This window comes from Canis lupus, chromosome 37 (genome assembly GCF_011100685.1).
Source record: "Canis lupus familiaris isolate Mischka breed German Shepherd chromosome 37, alternate assembly UU_Cfam_GSD_1.0, whole genome shotgun sequence".
NCBI classification, from domain to species: domain Eukaryota; kingdom Metazoa; phylum Chordata; class Mammalia; order Carnivora; family Canidae; genus Canis; species Canis lupus.
Window position 1 is genome coordinate 10727686 of NC_049258.1, and position 13818 is coordinate 10741503.

At 39.8% G+C, this 13818-nt stretch overlaps 1 protein-coding gene across 3 annotated transcripts in view; it reads left to right on the top strand.

The window, feature by feature from the left end:
* The window catches only part of CDK15 (cyclin dependent kinase 15), an 82837-nt gene that overhangs the window by 20884 nt on the left and 48135 nt on the right, over positions 1-13818 (top strand). For all 3 annotated transcript variants that reach the window (XM_038585378.1, XM_038585379.1, XM_038585380.1), the window contains exons 7-8: positions 4480-4603; positions 6836-6956. In XM_038585378.1, coding sequence (XP_038441306.1) covers positions 4480-4603; positions 6836-6956 — 245 coding nt within the window. The remainder of the gene's footprint in view (positions 1-4479; positions 4604-6835; positions 6957-13818) is intronic.

Genomic DNA, 13818 nt, shown 5'->3' on the forward strand with positions numbered 1-13818 from the left:
CTGGGATAAAGTTTGTGTTGTACTTATAGTTCCCCATCAGAATCAGCAAACAAACTACCTTTGTTAGGTCTAAATTAGTTACCTGTTCTATCAGATCCTGTTATAAATGGGACCAAGTTCCATTTCCCAGTCACGGGAATAGAAATAATAATAAACTCTTTAACTCGCTATAATTCTGTGTGTGCTGTGGATGTTAGAAACCACTTGCATTTCGTACTTTTCATTCTCTATGGCTTTTACTGGCATTAATTAATTGATTGGTCCTTGATATAACCTATACGAAATTTCTATATGCTGTACTCATTCATTTAATTAACATTTATATTCTTTTATTCATTTATTCATTCAAGAATGATTGAATGCTTGGTATTATATTAAGTTCTGAGGTTTCAATAATGAATAAGTTGTGTTTTTTATTGTCAATAAGCTTAAAGTCCAGTAAGATATATGGTGGGGTTTTTTTGTTTGTTTTTTAATTTATGATAGTCACACAGAGAGAGAGGCAGAGACACAGGCAGAGGGAGAAGCAGGCTCCATGCACCGGGAGCCCGACGTGGGACTCGATCCCGGGTCTCCAGGATCGCGCCCTGGGCCAAAGGCAGGCGCCAAACCTCTGCGCCACCCAGGGATCCTGATATATGGTGTTAAATACGTAGTAAGAAGCAAAGTGACCAGGGCTATAGCCATGTTAACTAGAAATACTAGGAGAACTCATAATAAGGGGACCTAATCCTGTCTTGGAAACAAAGAGGAAAAGAAGATTGAGGACAGGGGGTTGGGGAGAGTAAAAACCTTTTAAAATAGCTAGTGGAGATGGGATAGAGATCTAACCAGGCAAACTAAGAAAGAATGTCTAGTAGTGTGTTAAGGACTCTTGGTGAAAATGAAAACCATTAAATTTTCTGCATGATCATGGGATTTCCTTTTTAATGGCAGCACTGAGCAATTCAGACAGAGGAATAGACAAAGTAGAAGTTGGATTGATTCAGAGTTGAGGAGATTGTCGAGAGAGGTTAAAGTCATGGTCAGGCTTCTAAACTGAGTCTAATCTGAAGCAAGGAGGTGAAGATAAGCAGGTTGCTGATAACTTAGGAGAGAGCAGAAGAGTCAAGGATCTAGGGCTATTGATTAAGTAGAAGAACACTCAGAGAAAGAATAACTGAGAACAAACACTTTCAGGCTTGAGTGACTCTTATACTGGGCACTGTGCCGAAGGCTTAGAGGGATAAAAAAACATAGAAGACAAAACTCCTACCCTCAAGGACCTTACAACCAAAAACAAGAGATAAGAAATATGAACCAATACTATTACAGGACATTTGTGAATAACACCAAGTGAGATGGGGGTACATAAGTCTGGAAAAAATAGATTGGCTAGGTGGCTGGAAGCCTTATTTTCTAAGACGTGGACTATATTTCTTAGACAGGAGGGCCATTAAAAGGGTTTGAGTTGAGAGGGAATAACATGATCTGAAGGAAATTTATGTAACTGTGGTCTGTGGGATGGATTAAAGAGTAGGGGGTTCCAGTTAGGAGTTTATTGATGTGGGCTAGCCCAGTGCTTCTCAAACTTCAACAAGCAGACAAATGACCTGGGCATCTGATTCAGGAAGTCTAGGGTGAGGCCTCACCTTCTGGGTTTCTTCTTCTGGGTTGATTGACCAGAGTAATTATAGCTCTAGTAACAGAAATAGAAGAAGTTGATTTGGAGGGGAGGAGGAAGAGTCCTGTTTTAGACATGGTGAGCTGTTAGCTGAGATGGAAATCGAAAGGGAAATGAACAGTAGACAATCAGAGAGGTGATTAGTGCCCAGGAGGAAGATAGATGCTGGAAATACAGACTTGGGGGTAATTGGTACAGGATGTCTGTAGTTGAAGACAAGAGAGTAGATAACCAAAAGAGCAAATACACAAAGATAAAAGAACTGATTATAGAACTTTTGCCTGTAGGGGTTGAAAGAGGAACAGGACAAGAGACAAAAGGAAGCAGCTTTTCAGACTATAGAGGTTTCAGAAAAACTACACTCTCATGGGAAGGTCAAGGGAAGAGACAGTCTCAGGGACGGCGTGGTGGAGACTGTCTTGAAAACTACATTTGACTGCAGTCATACTTGACTACTTTGTGGATTTGCGAGGGATACACTAATAAATAGAGGGATTTATTAGGGGTATGTGGAAGCGCAAAGAAGTTTTCCAGTCAAAGCAAATGGAAATAGGGATGAGTTCCCCAGAGCAGAGGCAGCAGTGAAAATGCTCACTCCGGCCCAGATGGCACTAGCCCAGTGAAATTACTTTGTTCCCAAGAGCCTCACTGTGTTGAAAACAGGACTAACCCCTGGGGTATGGGAAGCCTCTCTGGAAAGAATCACCCACAATCTGGCTTGATGTTGACTGAGAAAATGCCATTGGATTGTGTTCTGTTGTTGGTGAAGCATTGGCAGTGTGAAAGGAGAATACAGGTTGCAAAGGATTCAAGAGTGAGTGGGTGGCGAGGTTAGTCGGGGCAGACTGTAGTTTTAAGAAGTGTGGTTATAAAATGCCATCCATTAATACTGTACTGCGTTACCATTTATGAATGTTTGTGGACATATATGTGGAGCCAGGCAGGAAAGGGACGGAAGGGCAAGAAGGTGGGACGCGGGCGTGACTAATTAGCGAGAGCAGTCTACTCGCCAACATGAACTGCATTTTCAGGCTGGCCCACTCAGAAGCTCTGCCTCTGACTCAGCCAGCTGACTCCCTTTCCCTGTCATGGTTTCATTTTCTTTTCTTTGGTTTCTCAGAATGATGTAGAGGAGTTAGGCAGGTCTGAGTTTGAGTTTCGGCCCTGATGGTCTCTTGACATGTTTTTAAAGTTTCCTTGAGCCCAATTTTACTTATCTGTGAATCAAAGACAAGCATATCTCCCTCGAGGGTTACTTTGAGGATTATAAAAGGTGCTTGGCTTCTAATAAATGTTTCCCCTTCTTCCTTTCTGTCTCTGGCCCTCAGTTGTCTTGTGCTCCCTCCTTCCTTAGTATTTTCCTGTTGAAAAACATACCTGTAAGCACGTAATATAGCCTCTTATCTCTTTTCCCTGCAATTTTTGTGGGTTCTTTATATTGTCTTTTCCAGAAACATTTATATTTATAGCTGATTAGAAGGTTTAAACATTGGTATAGGAATTTCATATTTTGGTAGCTTAGTGGTTTGATGAATGAATGGTAAAATGAAGAGTGTGTGGAGAACACTGGGAAAGCTCATAGAACCAGTGAAGTAGGAGTCTCAAGAAATCTTTAACATTCTTAAATGACTTGTGAGCCCAATGTGGGACCTGCATGGAAATACATGGCCACAGCTGTGCCATGGTGGGCAACCCCCACCCTAACCCAGGCCCCTGCCCCGGTCAGACCATGCCTCCCTCAGCTTGGCTCCAATGTCTCCTAGTCATTGTTAGGCCAGTACAGGTCCCAGCATCTCTGCAGTTCCTAATTTCCAAGATGTGATGGAAAAAGTGGGTTTATCTGCACAGCTCTGCATCGGCTAGGTGTCTGTGTCTCCAGGAATGCTGGGGCTGGGCTTTTCTTTTCTAAACTGCCAGAACTTGTTCTCAGTTGGCATGGGTCTTTGTAAACACTAATGTTGGTGTTTCAGTTCTCAATTGCCAGTGGCACTGGAAAAGAGCAAAAGACATTGGAATGCTAAGTATTCTTTTTTTTCCTTCAGCTTCTACATTGGTGAGAACCTAGTAATGTCTTCAGTTTCTATGCCTTATAACCACACACAACATTTAAAATATTTGGGCCCAGAATATATTTTTCCTTCTTCTTTCTTTTATATACTCTTTATTCCTTATTCTCTTTTTCTTTTTTTGGTGTATTTTTGGGGGGGAGGGGGGATCTCTCTTTCCTCTTAGTCAAACGACTGTACTATAGTTTGTTTCCAACTTTGAACTTCAGGCTTTAAAAATAGGTTTAAAAAGATAATGGTTCCTTTATTTCCTAATACCATCTAAAGATATATTTCCCAGTCTGGTCTCCTTGTGTTATGTTTTGAAAAGGGTTTCATATCAGAGAGCCTGGAAAACTTAAGCAGTTGTAAACCTTAGAATATCATTTCCAGGTCAACTTTGATCTCATATGCCAAGTTCATTGGTGGGAAAAAAATTAAATCTTTCACATCTAAATCAATAACTAGTGTTCCAAAGGAAACTTCAAAGTTTCCCTTTAGATTTTTAAGGAAGGGTAATTCCTCCAGTATCAAAGAAAGGAGATGTCAGGAAAAGGCAGATTCCCTTTGTTTTTAGGACATGGTCTACTTATTTGACTTTTCTTGTCTTTTTTTTCCCTTCTCTGAATGTAAAATTTTTTTTTTTTTTTTTTTTTTGGTCTCTGAAGAGACACTTTTACTATATTCTTTCAGATGACTGTTTTTGATTTAGAGGAGAAATCAACACATAGTGGCTCAAATCTGCTTAGATAAGGTGTTCATTCCTTCCAGCTTTTCATGTTTCAACTTTTGCGGGGCCTGGCGTACATCCACCACCAACACGTTCTTCACAGGGACCTGAAACCTCAGAACTTACTCATCAGTCACCTGGGAGAGCTCAAACTGGCTGATTTTGGTAAGTTTCCCCTCGAGTCTCCTTCTGGGCTCTGAACAATGATGCTTTTGTGTGCACATGTTTAAAGCATTGACTAGGCCCGGTCTTTGAAAAGTGGAGGCCCGTGGAACATGATGCTTTGTGAGGATGTCAAACTACCATATAGGAAGTGTGTTGGGCAAGAAACAGGGCAAGATTGGGAGCTTCCTAGAATTCCATCAAGCCCCAGTCTAATCAGACCCGAAAACTTGGGCATCTCCACTGCCCCACTGCCAATCTTTATAGAGACGTGTATAGAGTGAACTCTACCTAGTAGGTTTTCCTATATCTGAGTGGATATAAAAATTTTATCAGAATAGATCCAGGATAAAGAGGTAAACCCCACATTATAGAATGGACCCCTGCTGGAACAGAGGCTCCATGGCACTTGTTCCTGCTCACCTATCAACAGAGCTGTCACTGCAGGAGTACCTGAGGTTTTTATTCCCATCAAAGTGATGCAGATTTCCCTGGGGTATCACTGTATCTTTCCATATTAGCACTTATTACAGTTTATAATTATATACACACATATGTTGTGTGGTGATTTTGTCTCTTCCACTAGACTATAAGAATTATGAAGGCAGCCTGAGTCCATTTTGCTTATCAGTGTAAGCAAGTTTTTAACCATAAAAACACCACAGTAGATGCTCAGTTAATATTTGTTGAAAAGCTGGAGCTGGGGTACCACTCTTATCTGTTGGCCAGTTATCAATCAAATGGCTGCACTACAGCTGCAGTACTTTCTTCTGACATAGTAGCTTTCATCTGGATAAGTAAGCATTCAACAGATATTCATTTGTCAATTTGCCATAACAGAGAACTCATCTACTGAGGGTTTTCCCCCAGTTCTAGATCACGTGATTCTGTGAGATTAGGTAGTTGACAGAAGTACCGACAGGGGCTCCTGGGTGGCTCAGTCAGCTGAGTGTTCAACTCTTGATTTCAGCTCAGGTCATGATCTCAGGGTCTTGAGATCAAGCCCCATGTTGGGCTCCATGCCTAGCAAGGAGCCCACTTAAGATTCTCTTTCTTCCTCTCCCTCTGCCCCTCCCCCCTCTCTAAAAAAAAAAAGTACTCTTATATTGCAGAACATGAGAGCAATGTGTCCAAGGTCCTACCAAACTAATTAATTTGGATTAGCAGTCCCTACCCTGTGTTTTATTAAACTGGGGATTCCTGGTCTGCAAAAATGGAGGGCGACCGTATTAGTTGTGCATTGAGTCCTATTGCTATTACAGAAACCCTAAATTATAGAGATCGTAAACATGTTAGAAGTTTAACTTTGTCTCATATAACAAGCTGACCTAAGTAGTTGGAGCTTGTATGGTGGCCCCGTGGCGTCCTGACCCATGTCCCTCCGTCATGGGGTCCCCGCCAACCTTAGGGTTTTGCCCCAACTACATGTCTAAAGACGGCTGTCACCTTCTTCTCATTATAGCCTCGAGGAAAAGGAAAGGGGCTCAAAGAAGGCTTAATCCCCCCAAAAGGGCATGATCTGGAAGTTCCCACATCGGTTCTGTTTTTATCATATAGGGAAGAATTTACTCACCTCCCTATACTTAGCTGCCAGGAGGCCACATCTAGCTGCAAAATAGACCCAAACTTGAGAAATTCACTTGACAAGGAGGTCACAAGGGTCAAGAGAGTTGAGTAGCTCTATTAAAAGCCCCCAAAATTGGGGATCCCTGGGTGGCGCAGCGGTTTGGCGCCTGCCTTTGGCCCAGGGCGCGATCCTGGAGACCCGGGATCGAATCCCACATCGGGCTCCCAGTGCATGGAGCCTGCTTCTCCCTCTGCCTGAGTCTCTGCCTCTCTCTCTCTCTCTCTCTGTGACTATCATAAATAAATAAAAATTAAAAAAAAAAAAAAAAAAGCCCCCAAAATTTGTGTCTTATTTTTTAAATGTTTCTTTTTTTTTTTTTTAATTTTTTTTTTTATTTATTTATGATAGTCACGGAGAGAGAGAGAGAGGCAGAGACACAGGCAGAGGGAGAAGCAGGCTCCATGCACCGGGAGCCCGATGTGGGATTCGATCCCGGGTCTCCAGGATCGCGCCCTGGGCCAAAGACAGGCGCTAAACCGCTGCGCCACCCAGGGATCCCTAAATGTTTCTTATTCTGCTAGTTACTGACTCTGTGGTAGCAAGCATCTCTTCCTGGCTCTGCGGGATGTCCTAGGACAGTGAGTTCTGTGTTTTTCCTCCTCGGTCAGGTCTTGCCCGGGCGAAGTCCATTCCCAGCCAGACATACTCTTCAGAAGTTGTGACCCTCTGGTACCGGCCTCCGGATGCCTTGCTGGGAGCCACTGAATATTCCTCTGAACTGGACATATGGTAAGAGCCAGGGCCAAGAAAAGGAAGAAAATGTGGGTCATTTTACCGATGCAGATTCCTTTATCATCTGTCTTACATTTTAAATAATAGTACTAATAATGACAATCACATTTATATACAGAAACATAAAGTGCTTTCTTTCAAATACACATCTCATTTGACTTTTGCAATCATTCTGCGAGTTTTTATGGTTAAAAAAACTGAGACTCAGAGAGTTCTGGCCAAAGGCATATTCTGAATCTGATATTCTTTCTACCATGCCTCTCCTTCTGGTTCTCCAGTCCTTTGTCTTTCCCCCTTGTCCTCAGAGAAACACACACATCTCCCCAACCACAGATACACACACACACATATACACTTCTACACACTAATGCTCACACATGCCCAAGCACAGTTCAGAGCTTAGGGAAAAAGGCACGCAGACCACAATTCAGTAAACCCGATTTTTGCACCAATTCTGTTTCTAATTAATTACTCTGGATTATGCTATCTTGAAAAGTATGTATCCTTTATGTGTCTGTGTTTCTCCATTTTTAAAATGAGGGAAATAAACTCTCTCCATGAGGGATTAAAGGGGGCTATAGTGTAAGTATAAGAATCAGACAGGTGTTTCCAAGTAGAACCACATCATTGGGGAAGCTCTTGGATTAATAGGGTGCAATAGTGAGTGAGTGTGGGATCACTCATCATCCTAGAGAAGCGATGATATGTTACATTATTTCTGGAAATGTTCCAGTTATCTGGGGCCACAGTTAAATTTGTGTGACTTTGCAAAAAGAGCCAACCCCTCAAAGGTAACAAAATATATGGACTTCCTTCAGTTCCTTAGAAGGTCTTATATAAACAAAAGGTCTTGTTTTTCTTTAAAAAAATCAATAATAGATGTTTAAAAAATTAAGTAGTATTCTAAAAGGCTAAACTAAGCTTTTTGATTTCCCAAAAAATTGAGAAACATTGCAGAAATATTCCTCCAGTGTATCTGGAGTCATTGATTTCCCAATACCCAGTACCATTTCTAGAAATATCACCAGCTAGTCAAAATCCTCCTGAAACTGTCAGCTCTCACTACTCTACGCTGTCACTTCAAAGGCCCTGCAGCAGGCTCTGGTTTTCTCAGCACTTAATAATTACTTCCTAGTTGTGCTTACAGGCTGAGTGAAACTTCTACTCATCACTTTTAAACTTTGTTTTATTATGGAACATTTAAAACATTCAAAAAATATATACCATATAGGGGCTCCTGGGTGGCTCAGTCGGTTAGGTGTCTGACTCTTGATCTCAGCTCAGGGATTGATCTCACAGTCATGAGTTCTAACCCCACACTGGGCTCCACATTGAGTATGGAGCCTACTTAAAAGCAAAACAAAACGCACACATGAAAAAAAAAATGTACCATATATATATATACATCAGTAATTCTCAACCAAGGCCAATTTTGCTCCCCAGGGACATTTGGCAATGTCTGAAGCTATTTTTTATTGTCACAGCTGAACACACAGCTGGGTGTGCTACTGGCATCTAGTGGGTAGAGGCTTGGGATGCTCCTATGATGCACAGGACAGCTCCCCAGAACAAAGATTTATCCAGCCCCAAATGTCAACAGTGTTAAGATTGGGAAACCTGATGTAGATTAAGAAGCATAATAAAATGGACTTCATGGGCCTACTACCTAGTGTAATAACTAGAACACACCGTCACATTTATATGTGCCCTTCTCCCATCAACCTACCCCTCCACCAGATGGGCTTCTTACCTGAATTTTTTTCTTATTGTCATTCTCTTACCTCTTTTAAAAATAATTAAAAATAATTATTTTACATTTTTATGTGTTCTAAAGATATTGTTTTGTTTTACCTGCTTTTGAGTTTTTGTAAAAATGGTATTATATTGTTTTTAGCCTGCTGTGCCTTGCTTTTTTCTACTCAAGATGTTTCTAAGATCATTCATGTTGATCTATATAGCTATGCTTTATTTCCTTTGATGGACATTTCAAATGTTTAGTTTGGTTTTTTGTTTTGTTTGCCTTTGCTGTTATAAATATACTTGGTACTTATATTTAAAGATTTTTTAGAATACTCAGTGGATTTGCAGTGTCACAGGGTATATGAATGTTCAATGCCTTGAAATAGTGCTGAGTTACTTTCCTCAGTAGTTGTAGCAGTTTATACACCAGCCCTGCGTTACAGCCCCTTATCTACATCTGCACCGACTTTATAATCAAGTGGGTAGAATGGTGTCATGTTGTGATCTAAATGTGCATTTTTCTAATTACCAGTGAGATTGGACATCTTTTCATGGATTATTAGCCATTTGTGTTTCTCTTCTATGAATACCTTCTTGTGTCTTTTGCTTATTTTCTTTTGTCTCTGTCTCCCTCTGCGCTCCCTCCCTTTCTTTCCTTCTTTCTCTTTCTTTCTTTCTTGGTTTATACGTGTTCTTCTATTCTGAATACTAACCTTTTATCAGGTTTCTTTTTAAGATTTTATTTATTTATCCATGAGAGACACAGAGAGAGAGAGGGAGAGACACAGGCAGAGGGAGAAGCAGGGTCCCCTCCGGGAGTTCCCCTAACATGGAACTCAATCCCAGGACCCTGGGATCATGACCTGAGCCAAAGACAGACGCTCAACCACTGAGCCACCCAGGTGCCCCAACCTTTTATCAGTTATATGTGTTGCAAGAAGCCTCCCCAGTTCATGGCTTATGCTTTCATATCTTTATGTTGTCTTTTTGAACAAAAGTTCTTAATTTTAATATTGTTGATCTTATCAATCTTTTCATTTAGGGTTAGCCCTTTTGTTTCTTGTTTAAAAAATTCTTCCCTCCTTGAGGTCAGAATGATATTTTCCAATACATTCTTTTAAAAGTTGTAAAGTTTGTCCTTTCATTTTAAATCTTTAATACACTGGAAATTGATTTTTGTCTGTGCCAGCCAATTGTCTCACCCAATTTCTTCGGTGATCTGTAATGCCAAATCTCTCATATATCAAATTTCCAGAAATGCAGAGGTCTGTGTCTGGGCTCTCTTCTGTTCTGCTGGGGTCAGTTTCTCTGTCCTTGAACCATTGTCCCACAATATTAACTTCTACAGCTTTATAATAATGTTTGATATCTAGTAGCACAAGTGTCCCCACCTATTTCGTCTCCTTCCTCAGGAGTGCCTTGGCTATTTTTCCCCTTTGATTCTTCATATTCATTTTATTTTTTAAGATTTTATTTTTGTGTAATCTCTACACCACTGTGGGACTCAAACTCACAACCTTGAGATCAATGGTTGCATGCTCTACCAACTGAGCCTGCCAGGTGCCCCATGATTTTTCATATATTTTTTAGATTCATTGTTTCAAATTTCATGAAATATCCTCATGGGATTTTCATTAGAATTGCATTGGAATTGTAGAACTCTCTGAGTATAACTAACACCTTTGTAATACTGTTTTCCAATTTTTAAATGTGGTTTGTCTTTAATGCCTTTTTGTAGTTTATAATTTTCTAAGCTCTTACATATCTAGAACAAAGGTCCTTGTAAGCCTATTTCTATTGTTTATTGTTTCTTTTGGTTCTTGCATATGGTATCTCTTTTTCCATGCGTGTTTGGTTATTTTTTATAGTGATACGCTAATTTACTTTGAAATTTGAAATTTCATTTGTGTGTGTGTGTGTGCTTTTAAGATTTATTTATTTGTTTATGATAGACATAGAGAGAGACAGAGACAGAGACACAGGAGGAGGGAGAAGCAGGCTCCATGATGGGAGCCTGACATGGGACTCGATCCCGGGACTCCAGGATCGCGCCCTGGGCCAAAGGCAGGCGCTAAACTGCTGAGCCACCCAGGGATCCCTGAAATTTCATTTGTGAGATTTTTTTTGAAGCCTTGAATGAGGTGGACTCCCTCAGGGAAGATTTGCATTTGGTTCTGCTAGGTGCATTATTTCTGAAGAAATTAAGTTTTGTATCTTATATAAGTGTTGGTCTGCCACTCAGATCTTGATTTCCTGGTACCATTCCCCACTTAAAAGAACTCAGACATTTTGGAGAAATGGCCAAGTTTAAGGATAGGGCAGGGAAAGTATAAGATGAGCCAGGAACATCTAAGCCAGAACATTTTTTTTTTTTTTATTAAGTGGTCACAAAATGACAGGAATAGACCAAAAGGGAAGCAACTTGAAGAAATGCCAACTGGTCAAAGATGTACAACTTGAGTACAATTTGATTTACAATCAAAGCAAATAATGTATATAATGGATTATAACCCACTGCATAAAATAAGAATGTCTAAGTCAATACTAAGGTTAGCCAGCTAGCTGGATAAGCAAGGAAGCACGTCCTTGCAGTAACATGCCAGCTAATAACTGGAGAAGAAATGTGGACTTAGAAAACCACTATTATGCAATATAGTTGTGATTGGTTCAAGCAAGAATCAACAGTGCCCAATTAGAGCACAAACTTGATGAGGAATAAAAAATTTACATAGTCTCAAAGTACCTCACCACAAATTACTTATCAATTACAAAGGAAAAAAATAGTAACTTTTCAGTAGAGAAACTTGGCAGACACCACCTTCACCAAATGATTAGAGTTCATATTATCAATAATGTCACTGACTGACACGGGGTGTCTCCTTTTTTTTTTTTTAATTTTTTTTAAATTTTTATTTATTTGTGATAGTCACAGAGAGAGAGAGAATGAGGCAGAGACACAGGCAGAGGGAGAAGCAGGCTCCATGCACCGGGAGCCCGACATGGGATTCGATCCCGGGTCTCCAGGATCGCGCCCTGGGCCAAAGGCAGGCGCCAAACCGCTGCGCCACCCAGGGATCCCGGGGTGTCTCCTAATATAAGACACGGAGAAGGGTACAGCATCACCTATGTGATTTCCCTATAAAAAATCAAACATCAGATAAAGTAACTCTGTTTGAGGGACCTTCTGCCACATAACTAGCCTGTCCTCTTTTAAAGGTTTATAGGGAGAGGAAAATGTCCCTCTATCCTCTTAGAGTCTGTGGATGAGCCTATAAACTGACAACACATTATTGGGAGAAAAGCATATAAATTTTATTTGATGTTAAAAGTTTTATATGACATAGGGGAAGGGGCTTTATAGAAGGAAAAGAAAACACCCAAAGAAGCAGTTAGTCTTGGAGGCTTTTATACCATTCTGACAAAGGATGGTAAATTTATAGGTAAGTGATAACAAAAAAGAAAGGGGTTTCTGGACTCTTTAGGGGCAGTAAATTATGGGACGGACAGCCTCACAAGGAGAATTCATGCACTACTTTCAGGCAGATAGAGAGAAGAAGAAAGCTCATTATATGTTTGCTTTTTCTCAATTGCCTTCAGCTCAAAATAATTTTTATCCCAGAGTGGCATATTGTGGGGTGGCATAGTTTGATCCCCTACTGGGTTAAGGTTTTGAAAGGCAAAGATAGACTGAGGAATTGTTCCAGAGTAAAGAAACTAAAGAGACATGCAAATAAACGCAACGCATAGTCCTAGATTGGATCCTGGGGCAAATGGAACTAAGTTGGACAAAAGGTGAAATTTAAATATGGACTATGGATTAGATAGTAGTGTTGGATCAATGTTAAATTTCTTGATTTTGATTATTGCACTATTATGTAAAATAATGTTTTTGCTCTTAGAAAATAATGAAGTACTTAGGGGTGAAGAATTACGATCTGCAACTTACTCTCTACTGCCTCAGAAAAAAACAGAAAAAAATAAAAGTGGCAAAACGTTGGCAATTGTGAATCTGTTTAAGAGAGTTCTTTCTACTATTCTTGCAACTCTTCTTTAAGTTTGAAATCTTCAAAATTAAGTCATCACCAAAATTGAGAAAAAGCTGGTGTTTCACCAAAGATAGCATAAGAAGCACTGCCCTAGTATGTGATCAGTGTTTGCAAATATTTCACATGTGTTTGAGAAGAATACAGATTCCTGAATTGTTGGGTACAGGTTTTACATACATTCAAAAATTCAAGGTTAATTGTGTCGTCCAAATCTTCATATTATTTTTCTGTTTATCAATCAAAGGTGTGTTGAAATTGCTCACGACATTGTTGATTTGTCATAATTCCATTCATTTTTGCTTTATGTTCTTTACAGCTATTTTCATTAAGTGCAAATAAATTTAAAACTGTTCATTATTACTTTGTGCACATTAGATCTTACTTTTGGAATAATTTTCCTTTCTTTTAGGGTAAATCTCTTAGAATATTCTTTAGTATCAATGGCAAATTCTGTTTTTGTGTCTTAAGATAAACTCTCATTGTTGAAAGGTAGGCTTACTGGGGATGTAATTCAAGATTGATGCTTATTTTTTCTTAGAACTTTGAAGATATCATCCCCCTGATTGTCTTCCATTGATGCTATTGTGAAGTTTGCATTTAGCCTAATGGTTGAAAAGTTAGCTTTTAGCCTTGTCTTACAAGCGCAGGTGATCTCTCATTTTATCTAGATGTTTTAAAGAATTTTTTTGCCTTTAATATTGTAGAGTTTTCACTTTAAGGTGTCTGGTGCGGGTTTCTTTTCACTCACCTTGCTGAGTATATATTGTGCTTCTCCCTGTTATGAATTGTTTATTTAGTTGGTCATTTCATCTTTGAATGTGGCCTCTATTCCCATCTCTCTTTCTGGAGCTCTAAGGAAAGACTATCAGACCATGTCTTTCTATTATCCACAGTTCTTACCTCTCTTTCATATTTCCTGTCTCCTTAACGTTCTGTGCTGCATTCTGGAGAATTTCTTCGGCTCACCTACCAGTTCTTTATGTCTATCCTAAGCTATGTATCCCTTACATATACAAAATACACAAAAATGTATGTTATTTCATTGGTAAATGTTTCATGAATTTAATCAGAAA